This window comes from Pelophylax lessonae (assembly GCF_965119305.1).
Source record: "Pelophylax lessonae genome assembly, chromosome: 2".
Taxonomy (NCBI): domain Eukaryota; kingdom Metazoa; phylum Chordata; class Amphibia; order Anura; family Ranidae; genus Pelophylax; species Pelophylax lessonae.
Window position 1 is genome coordinate 272,493,139 of NC_138769.1, and position 15,913 is coordinate 272,509,051.

The following is a 15,913-nucleotide window of genomic DNA, read 5'->3' on the forward strand; positions in this document are numbered from 1 at the left end:
CATCCCTATAAGGGAAAGGAGGATCCTGAGCCTTAATGGAATAGACCTGCACCACCATCTGTCTGATCCATCCGGAAATGGTCACAGCAGACACGGCCATCCCCTTACAGGGTCCATCCGTAAGGACAAATAAAGAATCCAATTTCTGGAACTATTATATACTGAATGAAGATGTGCTGGTCAAAATACAGGGATATGCTGCACTAAAATCCTGAATGCTGTAAATTAAAAATTTAAATAAAATAAAATGAAATAGAATAAGTCCATTTCACACTCAATTCCCAGTTGATGCCTGCCAGAGGGGAAAAAGCATCAGACGGAGTAGCCAGCATTTATCACTATCACACGGTGTGCACTGCAGGTGGCCGTGTCATCTTTATTCTCCATTGCTTTTTAATCTTTATCCCATGTAAGTGCACTTTGTTTTAATAAACTTGTGGTTTTAAAAGATAATGCACTATTAGTCTTTTTCCTCTCTACATGCTAACCACTTGATTGAGTCTGTGAGCTGAATAGCTGATGATTCCAGCTGCAAGTGATGTGAGAAGGAGGATCGGGATTGCGCGCAAAGAAGCCGGCTGGCTTCTGTCTTGGTCAGCTGTTCAGCTAATAGGATCACGGCCAGTGAACAGCAGTGGAAAGATATCGGACTCTACCCACTGAAAAATCCTGGGTTACTATGTCGCTTATTTCCGGCTAGCTGGTAAGCCAGCATTACTTCTATTTCTCATCATACTGGATCTTCATTTGTCAACTCATATTCGCCTGGGGGAGCCGTTTATTATCCTCATTGCAAACATTTTTGGAAGGACTCTTTTTTTCAGTCTCCGTATATTGAGCCCTGGGAGATGCACTTAGACTGTGTTTCATGGCTTATTTATTTATTCATTTCAGTGGACTATTGTGTATTGTTATATGCTAAATTTATAGTCACATCACCATTGTTTTTTTTTTGTATGGTTTATACACTTAGTGATTTTTTTCACACAATTCATTGGACAGCGCACTTATTTTATTTTGATTTCTGGAACTACTCAGTTGCCGCCAAGTACACCTTGATTGCCCGAACCACATCCAAAGAATGTAAGACAATCTTTTTAGGAGGTTTAGGACACAGGGAAGCCAAAACAATGTCTTCATTTAAATGGAAACCAGAGACAATTTTAGGAAGGAACGACTGACATGTACGAAACACCACCTTGGCTCTGTGAACCACCAGGTAAGGTGAACAACAGGACAATGCAGCCAACTCTTACACCCTGTGCGCAGAAGTAATAGCCACCAAGAAAGCTACCTTCTGTGTTAAAGTGAGCAGAGGAATTTTCAGAATATTTTCAAAGGGCAGTTTCTGAAGAACTGACAGCACCAAGTTGAGGTCCCACGGAGGCAACAGAGATCTCACAGGGGGAATCAGATGGCGGACCCCCTGAACAAAGGTTTGGACCAAGGAATTTGTAACCGGGCATTGAAAGAAAATCGCCAGGGTCGATATCTGGCCTTTGATGGTACCCAAGGCCAAACGCTGATCTACACCTTTTTTGAGAAACTCCAAGACGCGAAACACGGAGGAGGAGGGGGGGGGGAAACCTCCCGAGACTCACACCAAGTAATGTACACCCTCCAGACTCGATGATAAATCTTTCTAGAAATAGATTTTCTAGCTTTTAACAGCTTAGGACACCCCTCTATCCTTCATCATCTGGCTTTCAATAGCCAGGCCGTCAAAGCCAGCGACTGTAAAGCAGGATGGAAGCTCAGTCCTTGAGTTAACAGATCTTCTCTCAGAGGGAGTCTCCAAGGAACATCGGCGACCAGCTGTACTAAGTCTGTGTTCCAGGACCTGCGAGGCCAGGCCGGTGCTACTAGGATGACCGGAATTCCTTCTGCCTCGATCCTTCGCAGAAGTCTCGACAGAAGAGTCAGTGGAGGAAATGGGTACATTAGACGATATTGGTTCCAAGGAGCTACAAGAGCGTCTACAAGATCCAGAGACCTTGCTACAAACCTCTGCACCTTCCTGTTGAGACGAGAGGCCAACAGGTCCACATCAGAAGTCCTGCACCTGTCTCACAGTTGATGAAACAGCTCCTGGTGGAGAGACCATTCTTCCAACTGCTGCCGACTGAGGTAATGGGCCTGCCAATTTTCCACTCCTGGAATATGCAAGGCAGAGATAGCTGGAACAAAACATTCTGCCCATCTTATAATACCGGCTACTTCCTGGGCTGCTAACGCACTTCTGGTGCCCCCTTGATGATTGACATGATTGATGATTGACATATGCCATGGCCATGGCATTGTCTGATTGAATCCTTGCTGGACACCCCTGCAGACGATCCGTCCAATGATTCAGCCTGATTGCCCAAATTCAAGGATATGGATCGGCAGATTGGACTCCAGCGTCCAAACCCCCTGAGCCAGATCAGTACCCAAGACACCTCCCCATCTGGAGAGGCTGGCATCCGTTGTGACCACCGTCCAATACAGGGGGAGGAAGAATTTTCCCTGTCGAAGAGCTGGAGAGCGAAGCCACCAGAGCAGGGATCCCCTCATACTCTGGCTCAACAGGATCAGATTGTCTAGAGCCTGTGATTTCTTGTTCCATTTAACGAGGATCTCCTTCTGTAGAGACCTGGTATGGAACTGAGCATATGGAACTGCCTCGAAGGTGGAGACCATCAGACCCAGCACTTGCATGCAAGTCCTGAGGGATGATTGCCAGTTGGACAGCAGGAGCCGCGTCGCATCCTGCAACTTCTTGAGTTTCACCTCCGGAAGAAACCCCCGGCTAAGGACATGTCCAGGGTAAGGCCCAGATAATTCCGTTTTGTGGACGGAACCAGAAAAGATTTTTGAAAATTCAGTTTCCATTTGACCGCTTGCAAAGTTTGCACTTTCAATGTCCAGATTGTCTTTTAGGGCATTTGGAGACTCCCCTCGCAGAAGGAGATTATCCAGGTACCCCAGCACTGCAATCCCCTTCTGCCTCAGTAAAGGCATCACAGGGGCAAATACTTTTGTAAACACCTGAGGAGCCGAGGCAAGACCAAAGGGTGATGCCACAAATTGATAGTACTCCTCGCTGACGGCAAAGCAAAGGAAAAGCTAATGCCCTATATTGGAATATTAAGGTAAGCGTCCTTGATATCGATAGAGGCCAGGAAATCGCCTTGCTGAAGGGATGCCACCACCGTGCGAATGGACTCCAGTCAAAAGCTCTTAACCCGCACAAAGCAGTTCAAAGCCTTGAAAACCAGAATGGGACGGACCTTGCCTTCCTTCCTGGGAACAGTAAACAGGTTTGAATAAAACCCCTGAAAGCGTTCTGATTTCGGAACAGGTACAATGACCCCTGTGAAGAGCAGATCCTGTACCGCCCCAAGAAGATCTTGTAGAAGATCTGGGGACAAAAGCAGATTGGAAGGGAAGAAACTTGCCAGAGGCAAGGACCGAAATGCGATCTTGTACCTAAACCGAATCAACTTGTGGACCCATTTGTCTTGAATCCAGGAGGTTCACGGAACCGGAAAGAAGGGAAGACGTCCCCCACCTCAAGTATGGGTGAGGGCGCCCCTTCAGGTAGAAGCAAACTTGTCTGCAGTCCCAGAGGGGCCCGCTCTCGACTTACCTGGCCAGGGTCTCTTGAAACCCGCTACAGGGTTACAGGTGGATTTTGATCCCTGGTCCTTAGATCCTGAAGGAGGAAAGGACCGCTTATGGGCCAAGAAAAAAGGACCACGCTTGAGACAAGTCTCTTTACTCCTGGCAGACTGCGGAAGCAGAATACTCTTACCGCCTGCAAAACCCTCAATGATCTCCTTCATGGAAGCTCCGAACAAGCGGTCTCCTACAAAAGGGAGATCAGCCAATACCTTCTTGGAAGCCTGGTCCGCAGACCAGTATTTCAGCCATATCATGCGTCTCAGAGTCACCACCATCACAGACACCCTGCAGGCTAAGAGGGCCGCATCCAGAGAGGCATCACAGATATACTACAACCCCTGGACCAACTGGTCTGCCAGGGCAGGAGGAAGTTGTCCACCTTCCAAATCCTGGCGCAGGAGCTCAGCCTATTCTGTTAATGTCTGTGAAACCAAGGTTATCACAAACACTGGCTGCAGAATGGAACCGGCCATGGTGAAAAGGTATCGTACCAGAAATTCAGCTCTCGTCAAAAGGGTCCTTAAAGGAAGAAAAGTCCTCCACCGGAAGGAGGGTAGCTTATTCAACCTGGAAACCTGAGAGTCCACCACGAGTGGTAATGGCAGGCTTTTAGTAGGGACTCTTCAAACAGATACCTTCTAGCAAAAGCACTTAGGGACCCCGACAGTGTACTTGGGGGAACCCCACTGACTTGCGGCAATGTCGAAATAGGTGGGAAAGGGGAATACCTTTATTGCCTTGGAGGTCCTGCAGATACCAAAGTGCACCGTACCCGCTGACGCAGTAGTAGCTGCCTCCTTCAATTTGAAAGTTGCCTGCACTAATACAATCAATGCATCCACTAGCGCCTTTTCATGCGCGACTGTAGTGGAAGAGAAATCATCCTGTCAGAGCACTCAGGGTGCCTGGGTGTAGAGTGACACGCATCGGCAGTGGCCAAATCCACCTCAGAATTTGAGGAGACAGAGGATGCAAGTGAAAGCGGAGGACACTATTTACTCATCCTATTTTGGAGGGCCAAATCTATGTTAGACACCAGTAACTCCAAGACCCCTCCCCCCCCAGCACCTGCTCGACACCTCCACCGTAAAAATCAGGCATGGCTGCCCTGGGGGGGGAGCTTGGTGTCGGTGAATAGAGGGTGGTCTGCAGAGGAACCCCAATATTGAGGGGGGAGCATAAAAATGGGAAGGGTCCGACCAACCCCAGGAGGGGCCCACCTCTACCCCAGGGGGGCCACTAGAGGGGCGGGAAGGACACTACTTACCACACCATGGGACCTGGCAGGCACCACGCCAGGCAGATCACCCACCATCTTGGCATGGGGGTGCTGCAGGCCAGAGCTACGCTGTGACTCAGATCATGACTAGGATCGCGCTCACTGGCCAGGCTAGGAAGACCGTAAGGATCTAGCATATCCAGTCCGCCACCCAGACCGGCAGTTGATTGTAGTTCTCACAGGAACAGAAAAAAAAATAGAATTTTTGTAAGAACTTACTGTAAAATTCTTTCTGAGTTCTCTGACAGGCGCCGCCCATCCATATTAGCCTTCACTAGTGGGATGTCCCAAAGCAGTGCAGATGTGAGGGGTAGGAGGATGCAACCAACTCAGAAGGTAACGCAAACAGGCGGGCTAGAAAACAACCTGAGCCCACAGGGCACCAAGCCCAAAATGGGGTGTTTTTTGTTCTGGGTTTGTTCCCAATGAAGAGACAGAAAAAAACATGTCTCCTCAAACAACCGCCGCACTCAAAACTTTGCGGCCGAAGGAAGCATTCGAGGATGCCAATACATCAATTTTGTAAAATTTTGTGAAAGTGTGCACAGACGACCAGGTTGCCGCTTTGCATACCTGAGCCACAATATCCTGATGGCGAAAAGCCCAAGAAGCGCTGACAGCTCTAGTAGAATGGGCCTTTACAGGGAAAGGAGGAACCTGACCCTTGATGGAATAGGCCTGAACAATCGTCTGTCTGATCCACTTAGAAATGGTTGCTGCGGACGTGACCGTGCCCTTCCGAGGTCCCTCAGGAAGAACAAACAGCGAATCAGACTTCCGAACAGATTCCGTGGCAGACAGGTAAACCCTAACCACCCGGACCACATCCAAGGAATGCAAAGCCACCTCCTCGGGATGCTTGGGCTTCGCACAAAGCGAAAGCAACACAATATCCTCGTTGAGGTGAAACGAAGAAACCACCTTGGGAATAAAAGACTGATTGGGTCGCAGAACCACTTTATCCCTATGAAGCACCAGATAAGGAGAATGGCAAGACAAAGCCGCCGATTCAGAAACTCGGCGAGCAGAGGTGATAGGCACCAGAAAAGCAACTTTCTGGGACAACACAGGCAGAGGAATCTCTCTAAAGTTCTCAAAGGGAGGTCATTGTAACACGGACAACACCAAATTCAGGTCCCAGGGAGGCAAGGGAGCCTTCCTCGGGGGTGCCAGATGCCGCACCCCTTGAATGAAAGTGTGAATCAAAGGATTCAACGCCAAGGGACATTGGAAAAAGACGTCCGAGGCCGACAACTGACCCTTGATCATGGTCAGCGCCAAACGCTGATCCACCCCTTCCTGCAGGAAGGCCAAAACCTTTGCCACCGAGGAGCGAGGATGGAAACCATGCGACTCACAACAGGCAATATATGCTTTCCAGGTGTGATAATAAATCTTTCTAGAAGTAGCTTTACGAGCCCTCAAAAAAGGTAGGGATGACCGCATTTGGAAGACCCCTATCTCTCAAGACCTGGCTTTTAACAGCCACGCCGGTAAATCCAGAGACTGTAAAGCAGGATGGAAGATAGGCCATTGAGACAGAATATAGTCTCTCAAATGAAGCCACCAGGGAGGCTCGACGACCATGTGAATGATGTCCGCGTACGAGGACCGACGTGGCCAGTCTGGGGCCACCAGAATGACTGGTATCCGTTCCAACTCCAACCTGCGGAGGAACCTGGACAACAGTTGAATCAGAGGGAAGGCATACATCAGCCGATACCGGTGCCAAGGCCCCCCTAATGTGGCGTCCGCCAGAGGATCGCGAGGTCCGGCCACGAACCTTCCCACCTCATTGTCGAGACGGGACGCGAATAGATCCACGTTCGGAGTCCCCCACCGGGCACACAGGAGGCGAAACACCTCCAGATGCAGGGACCATTCTGCCTGGTCCAAGGGCTGGCGACTCAGATAATCCACCTGCCAGTTTTCCACACCCAGAATGTGAACAGTCGAAATCACCGGAACATGCGATTCGGTCCAAGACCGGATCCCGGCCACTTCCTTGGCCACCCTGGCACTTTTGGTGCCCCCTTGGTGATGGATAAAAGCCACAGCCGTGGTGTTGTGCGACTGTACTCGAACCGGACACCCCTGAAGTTGAGATGACCAACGGAACAGACAAAGCTTGATCGTGCGGAGCTCCAAGACGTTTATCAGCAAGGAGGCCTCCATCGCAGACCACGACCCCTGGGCACCAAGCGTGCCCAGAACTTCTCCCCAACCCGACAGGCTGGCATCCTTGGTGAACACCATCCAAAGCAGAGGCCAGAAGGAGTGGCCCTGTGCAGTGGTGTATTTAGGTCTTGTGCTGCCCTAGGCCTGACTAAACTTGTGCGCCCCCTAATTTAAATATGACATACCCCTTCCTGTAAAGGACACACCCCTTACTGTTTATGACCCACTTCTTTAATAAACCATGAGTTCTCTGACATGGGAAACAAGGTAAGGGGAGTAAGAAGACAGCGAGGCCTAAATGTACACTCAAAGGTGTCCCCGATACCGGATGAATGACCTTCCACACCCTGTGACACACGAAAGGCTGGGAGGGAATATATATTTTAACAATGCACAATAATTCAAAGAACAGGATAATAGAAAGCAGCAATAAATATGTCAACAAATACATGAAAAAGTTGCAAAATAATATATGAATTTAGTAATTAACAAGGGACCAATGACTGACCCCTAATCCCTATAAGGGGTCCTGACTAAGAGGAAATGTAGAAATAGTGGTCTGATAGCCTCTTTAAAACCCCCTCCCACTGGTCAGTGAGTTGGGGCTCAAATCTGGCGTTAGAGTCCCAGAAATCCAGGTGTAGGCACCTAATTGGTGTCATAAGCCAATATAGTTCCTTTAAGTAGTGAGAAGAGGGTATGGCCAGCGGCCTTTCATGGTCACATAGGATGATAACATGTCTCTGCTCTCTATCTGGGGTTTAGCGATACCAGCTGCAGTGACATCCTCCCCACAGCTAGGCAGTGACACCATATTTGAAAGTGGCTTTACTATGGACCAGAAAATATCAGCAAATTGTCTCATCCACAGCCAGCTACATGATCTGTACTCTACTCTACAACAACTTCCCTGCCACAAGCCCAGGAACAGTTCCTCTTCAGCAGAGCTCTGGATCTGCTGATATCTGTATATCAAGAGCAACAGAAGCTCAGTTTCTTTGGGGACTATGTCCTCCACAAGTCCTTGCTCCTCAAAGCAGTTTTTTTTTTTTCTTTTCCCAGACTTCAAAGTTTTACATTAAAGCTTCTTCTACTCTCCCTGGTGGTGGGTGGGGTTTTCCTCTAGCCATCTCTGTGGATGCACATAGCCCTGGAAATGTTCAGGCATTTGTCCCTCTCTCCCCTTCCCTCCTTACTGACAGGCAAAGAGGGGAATAACAGCTGTAGCAATGGCAAGTGTCTGAGTGACTGCAGCATGTGTCACTCTGTCAGTAACAGCCTGGTCTGTACAGCTGTAGTCCACGGTGTGCCTTGAACTGGGAGTACATTTTCCACCTTGCACTAGTTCGGAAATTTGAACAGGCAGACTAAAGTTCCAGTACAGATTAGATAACAGAGTAAAATCTTGCGATCTTGATCTAGCTACTTGTTTTTCAAGCATAAAATTGTTGCTTGGACATTTCTCTTTAACACATAGCTGACTATGCGGTTAACAAACCATATGCATGCTATACTGTGTGTACATCCACAGCTTTACAGGAGTGCATTCCTTATATGGAGGCCAGAACCCAGTCATTTGGCAAATTAATGTCACATTGGTATTCTACTTTGCAAGTACATGTGGGCAGCATGGTACAGGAGATGCAGTGCTGCGGGCATGGTACAGGAAAATCTCCTGTACTATGCCCGCAGCACCCGCATCTGCTGCGGGGGAGTTTCGCTTACCTTGAGGCTCCTTCCATTTAAAAATGGCGCAGCCCGGCGCCATTACGTCACCGTGCATGCGCCGCCTGGCGCCTGCCCGGAAATTGCCGAGCGTGTACGGGTATTCCCGAACGGCGGCGGCGCACGCGCAGTTTTTATCGGCAGATCGGGGGGATTTTTACATGCGGGGGTCGGCTTTTTTGCCGCCCCCCACAAAGTGCCGCCCTAGGCCTAGGCCTTGTCGGCCTAGGCCTAAATACAGCAGTGGCCCTGTGTCCGGGTCGGCGACCAGAGCCACCACAAAAGATCCGACCGCACTTGGTGGCTCAGAGAAATTCTCCTGTCCAACGACCGAGGCGTTCTGTCCCACCTGGCTGGGATCCCCGCTGTCAGGGCCCTTGTGTAAAATTAAGCAAATGGGATGGCTTAGAAAGCCGAAACCATCAGACAGAGAGACCGCATATAGGTCCGCAAGGAGGAGAGATCGTTGTCCCTAAGGGACCTGATCTCGTCCCACAGGGTCCGTAGTTTGTCCTCCAGAAGAAAAACTTGCGCCTGAGCCGAGTCCAGGACCATCCCCAGGTACTGAAGACGAACTGAAGGAGTCAGTGCCGACTACTGAAAATTGATGGTCCATCCGAAGTCCTGGAGTGTCTAAAACCGGCACGGCCAGAGAACTCGACAAAGTTGCACACAAGCTCGACCTTCACATGAGGTCGGCCAGACAACCGAGGACCGCAATCCCCTTTAAAACGCAGTAAGGTCCGCACCAGAGCCAAAATCTTGGTGAAAACCCTGGAAGCCGAAGCAAAACAGAAGGGTAACGCCACAAAACTGGTAAAGCTCCCCTGCCACTGTAGTAGATTTTATGTGTGTATATGTATATATATATATATATATATATATGTATATATATATATATATATATGTATATATATATACTCAGGCACATAGGACAGGCCAGTGACAAGTCCATTTAACACATCAAAAAAAGTAAGGTTGGAAATAGATATTTATCTAATTAGGCATTTCGAAAGGTGACTTGTTGACCAGAACAGAGACTGACCAAACCAGATTGACCTTTACATAACAAAGGGGCAGGTAATGACCCTGTGCTAAGTTAATTTTAATAAAAGGCCACCTCAGCCTTTGAGAGCCAACCTAATTAGTGGTCAAAGAATGCAAATCGGGAAACTTCCTAAAAGATCACCTCAGCCTTTGATAGCCAACCTAATTAGTGGTCAAAGAATGCAAATTGGGAAACTTCCTGAAAGATCACCTCAGCCTTTGAGAGCCAACCTAATTAGTGGTCAAAGAATGCAAATTGGGAAACTTCCTGAAAGATCACCTCAGCCTTTGAAAGCCAACCTAATTAGTGGTCAAAGAATGCAAATTGGGAAATTTCCTGAAAGATCACCTCAGCCTTTGAGAGCCAACCTATTTAGTAGTCAGAGAATGCAAATTAGGACATTTCCTGATGCAAATTAGGACATTTCCTGAAGGGCCTTATGACTGTAGTTGTCCATAGTCAGAGGGGGGCATTATTCACCCAGAAAGACAAAAGCAGATCAAAGGCCCAATAAACCTGGCCAATCAAATTGCTTATACTGGTCCTCAATGAGGAAGACACGGTATATATTACAAATGGGTTGTTTTGGCTAAGTTATGACAGGAGAAGCTGGGTTCTCTGAAGATGAAAGAAATGTCCTGTCATCCATCTTGTATGTACCTCTGTTGACTTTGCTGAAGTCTCAATAAATGCATCTCTCTGGAAGAACTGGGTCGTTGCAAGAATAGCTTGAATTACAGTAATAATTAATACTACCACTACGAATAATATATCACTACATTGGTGCCGTGACCCGGATTCTGGGTGTTACTGTGGGACAGTCAGGGCGAAGTATAAATGAACAAAGGGTTGAACTGATAAGTAAGATGCCATTGCCCACTGATGAAAAAAGTCTGAGACAATTCTTAGGCATGACAGGTTTCTGCAGGGAGTTTGTGCCTCATTATGCGTCATTTACAGAGTGTTTGTATAATCTGCTGAAACAAGACGAATGGAAATGGAAATCAGAGCACACACAAGCCATTGAAGCTTTAAAAGAAACTTTAGGCAACGCCCCTGCACTAGCATCACCAGACCCAAATAAAGAATTCAGACTCTATCCACATGTAGGCCCCAGTACCTTATCTGTTGCCATCATGCAAGACTATTTTGGAAAACAAAGACCTGTAGCCTATGCATCACGTTTACTATCATCTGTAGAACAGAAGTATCCTTTGTGTACTCGTATGGTGCTGTGTTGTTATTGGGCAATAAACAAATTCAGGTACTTGACAGGTACACAAAAGGTCATCATTGCTAGTCATCACACTCCTATAGTCATGTTAGCAAATGGGAAATGGAAAGAAGCAGATGTAAATTGTAAAAGGCTTGCAAGATGGACCACAGCTTTATTGTCAGAGAATATTGAGGGCTTAATGTTAAAGGAACCTAGTGTCCTGGTTGGTGGATTGATGATTGAAGGTGAACCTTATGAATGTCAAGTGCAAGGAAATAGTTTGCAGCACAGAGTTTTTACTGCCGGGAATCATTAACATTGCTTCAGACTCAGACCAGGTATGCAAGGGTGCAGTTGTCTATCTTTCGTGGTGGAATGTGATGGGCTTTAAAGGAACAGATGGCAGTGAGATAAGATATTCATCCTTATGGAAAATGATAGAGGAGGAAATGCAATTTTTTTTCAAAAATTAATATTAGAAAGGTACAGGCCCACAGAAAACAAACAATCGAGCACTACTGGAACAATACTGTAGATAAATTAGCAAAGGAGGCTGCAGTAACATCCCCCGAATGGCCTCATATAGAGCATGCTTTGTCATTTCCAGTCTCTGCCCTTACACGAGCTCAAGTAAAAGGAATTGAAGAAAGGACATGTGAGTTGGGCAAAATACAAGATCAGGATGAGGAATTAGCTCAATTAAAAGAAATGTGTGGGACTGGGCCTATACAATTTGAGGGTCAAGAAATTCAATTGAAGGATGGTCTTTTAGTAACTCACAAAAACGGCTTATCTTTATGGGTTGCCCCAAGGAGGTGTAAGGAAAGACATTCTTACATGGATCCATGGGTCTCCTGTTGGTGGACACCCCAAACTGCCTTTAGCTTTAGAAAGATTGGATCATATAGCATGGTGGCCTAAAAATAAACAACACATGCAGGACCATATTTTGTCATGTCTAATGTGTGCCAGGCATGATCCTACAAATAGGAAGAGGAGAGGAGCACTGATGAGACAAGCTCCCATGGGACCATGGGAGCGAATACAAATTGATTACACAGGTGAATTGCCAAATACAGCACACCAGAACAATTTTTGCTGGTTATCGTGGATTCCTTCAGTCACTTGGTTGAGGCTTTCCCCACCAAAAACTGTACTGCCACCACTACTGCAAGGATCTTGGTCAAAGAAATATTTAGCAGGTGGGGAATACCAAAAGTTCTAGATAGTGACAATGGGCCAGGTTTTGTAGGTAATGTGATGCAAGAGACATGTAAGCTTCTTGGTGTCATACAAAAATTTCACATCTTCTATCACCAGGAATCTGCAGGACAGGTTGAACGAATGAACAGGACAGTAAAAAAAGCTCTTAAGGAGGTTGTAAATGAGCAAGGTACAGATTGGGATGAGAAATTACCTTTTGTTCTGGCAACCATTCGTTCCAGAGTTTGCAGGTCCATAGGCTTTGCCCCTTGTGAAGCCCTGCTCGGCAGAACAATGAGATCCTGGGAACATCTAATAAATCCGGTCCCAGCAGCATTGGAAACTGTTTCATTATCTGAATCATGGGTAGAGACCTTAAAAGATCATGTGATTACGGTGCATAAGGCTGTGTGTTTCACTGATGAATGTACCCATAAAAGCTCACAGCAGTGGTTTAATGCAATGGGAGACACTAGAGAATACCAAATTGGGGATAGAGTGATGTTACAGGATTTTTCTGTGTTTCACCAATTTCCTAGGGCAAAGTGGAAGGGCCCCTATGCAGTCATAGACAAAATTGGACCTTCAGTTTACTTATTAGACTTGGGAGAGAACATGTCAAGATGGAGTCATGCATGTCAAATAAAAGTTTTTAAAGGAAAAACGGATTTAATGGATGAGAGCATGGTCTAATTTTCCCCTAAGATTGTCTTTCAGGTCCCAGGAGTCATGGGAATGCCAGACGACCAAACCAAAATGAAGACTGCCCCCCTGGACAAGCCTTCCCTATTAACATATGTGTTGATAACAGCATCAATCACTCTACTAATTTGCATCATAAACATCAGAGTGGAAGTGTCAAGTTAAGGGATTCAAATGCTTGCCAGTGGGGAAATCTGACCTAATTAAAAGAAGTTTGTTGGATCATACTACAGAACTTACAGTTTTAGAGAATTCAGAAGGCATCCAGATAGATAGGGATACTGTAAAGGGCATGGTTGGGGGGTGGATAGTCGTTAAATGTGAGATAATTATGCCAAAGTCTGATTACCTTATGGAATATGCTGTTTGGACTTAACCAGAAGGAAGTGATCGTCACAGGAGTACAAATATAATATTATTGGAGACAAAGAATGGACAACAAATGCAAATTACTTTAGAAAGGAATTTCACAATATTTAAGGAGGGTATTATATCCTGTAGCCCTCATGATATAAAAGACGGAGTCTATAAAAAAATCCTAAATATATTGGTCACTAATTCAAGAGACTGTCCTACAATTTTACAGTGGCCAGAACATGGACTTTTTATTGAGCGGACTCAAACTTTTGTATATAGCGATGTTTCATATGTATCATTACCATTATTGTTGAATTTTACGTTATTTAACATTCCAGAGAGTTGCCCAGAATCAATGAGATTATGGTTTAAAACGGTCTTTCAAACACACCTAAACCTATTTTGGGATGCTACACAAGGGCTCAATTTTAAGAAAGTTTCAAAGAGGGATCTGGGTACTGATATAATATCAGGACTCAGTTTGGGTAGTTCAATTTGGAATAGGATTGATATAGAAAGTCTAAATATAAAAGAACAAAATTTTGTGGGTTGATTACAGCAGCTACTGCTTAAAGGGGGAAGAGTGGATTTAAACACTCTAGCTGAAATGAAAATAGATATTCAGAACATTCACACCATTGCTGCAGATTTGCATAACATTCAAATGTCGGTGAGTGCACTGAATAAAACACTTCAAACAAATAATGTATCCAATTCTATGGTATGTGGTATTATAGGAAATCTACTGAGTGAACACCTGAGCCTGGGGCTTCAAGAAATCAAACAAGGAGAATGGCCAAGAATAATGAACTCAACCTTATTATTCAGTCGTATCAAAGACAGTGGAGTTACTTGTAAGAACTTTGCCCTTGCTAAAGTAAGGAGTCTGGATACTCTTTGCAATAAAGATCTTATCGGAAAGCAGGAAATACCGCTGACCGTAGACATCCCTACATGGGCAACAACACCATTACCTGTATATAAGATGATCGTTCTTGGTGAGGTGGAGGTGAGGAATGGTACTAATATACTGAAACAACTTCTACCACAGAGCAGACTTGTTGTCAAGGACAATCGAGTGTGGAAAACCATGGACCCCAACTGCTGTACCAGACGTGGCCAGGCCTGGCTTTGTTCCTGTTCTTTTGAGCGGCTGGAGTACATAGATGGCTGTGCTGCTACACACTCTGGGAACTGCCTGGTTCAATTGCAAAAATATGAACTGGCCTGGAAGAGGATAATTCATGGAGAAGACTCAAAGGTCTGTGCATTGGGAGTACCCTTGTTCACGTGGCAGAGACAAGTTCAGTGCAAGGCACCTATCACAGGCTGGTGTGTGAACCTCACAGATGGACTAATGACGATTGGAGAGGAAGACATTCGAGCCAATATCCAGATGAATCAAGTATCTATGGACATTGAGCAAACCGATCTTGGCAATTGGGACTCTATGATTTCTCCCTTATTCAAGAAAATACCACCACTTACAGTTGAATTGGATACATTATTAAACAGGGATAGTAGGAAAATTATAGAGCTACAAGAACTGGTTAAGGAAAACCTCATCAGTTCTAGTAAAATTGCTAAAGAATTTAAGGAGCCTTGGTGGAGCATACCCAATAACACTTTTTCTCATCCACTATTGAGAACTCTTTCAATGATTTTTGTGGTTATTCAATTTATAATAATATGTTTTTTGTTTGGTTTATATTGTTTTGGTAGAAGACAACTAAGAACAATCCAGAAAAATAAGGAAGACCTAGAGTTAGCATCAATCTTAAGAGCCAGGGATGTCTGAGCAGTTTGACTGGTTATGTATCGATTCTAATTCGAACCGATCCAAGTGGGGATATATGTAGTAGATTTTATGTATGTGTGTGTATATATATATATATATATATATATATATATATATATACATACTCAGGCACATAGGACAGGCCAGTGAAAAGTCCATTTAACACATCAAAAAAAGTAAGGTTGGAAATAGATATTTATCTAATTAGGCATTTCAAAAGGTGACCAGAACAGAGACTGACCAAACCAGATTGACCTTTACATAACAAAGAGGCACCTAAAAGATCACCTCAGCCTTTGAGAGCCAACCTAATTAGTGGTCAAAGAATGCAAATTAGGAAATTTCCTGATGCAAATTAGGACATTTCCTGAAGGGCCTTATGACTGTAGTTGTCCATAGTCAGAGGGGGGCATTATTCACCCAGAAAGACAAAAGCAGATCAAAGGCCTAATAAACCTGGCCAATCAAATTGCTTATACTGGTCCTCAATGAGGAAGACAAGGTATATATTACAAATGGGTTGTTTTGGCTAATGCCTCGTACACACGTGCAGATTGTCGGCCGAAAAGATTCAGCCGACGACCGATCGGCCGATTTTCGGCTTGTTAGTATGATGCTTCCGACAGCCAACAGCTTTTCGGCACTTTCGGCCGAAAAGAATCTGTCATGCAAGCATTAAAATTTTTGTATGCCGACACCAGAGCAGCCGATTGTTCGCCAGTCAATACAGAATTCGGCCGACAG

The 15,913-nt window shown here is 45.6% G+C and overlaps 1 protein-coding gene across 1 annotated transcript; it reads left to right on the plus strand.

Annotated features, from left to right (window-relative positions):
• The first annotated feature begins 13,249 nt into the window (after nt 1–13,249).
• LOC309546883 (uncharacterized protein) lies at nt 13,250–15,241 on the plus strand. Its single transcript, XM_082246578.1, has one exon. The coding sequence runs from the start codon at nt 13,979–13,981 to the stop codon at nt 15,167–15,169; it is 1,191 nt and encodes a 396-aa protein (XP_082102704.1). The 5' UTR covers nt 13,250–13,978; the 3' UTR covers nt 15,170–15,241.
• Nucleotides 15,242–15,913: the final 672 nt, after the last annotated feature.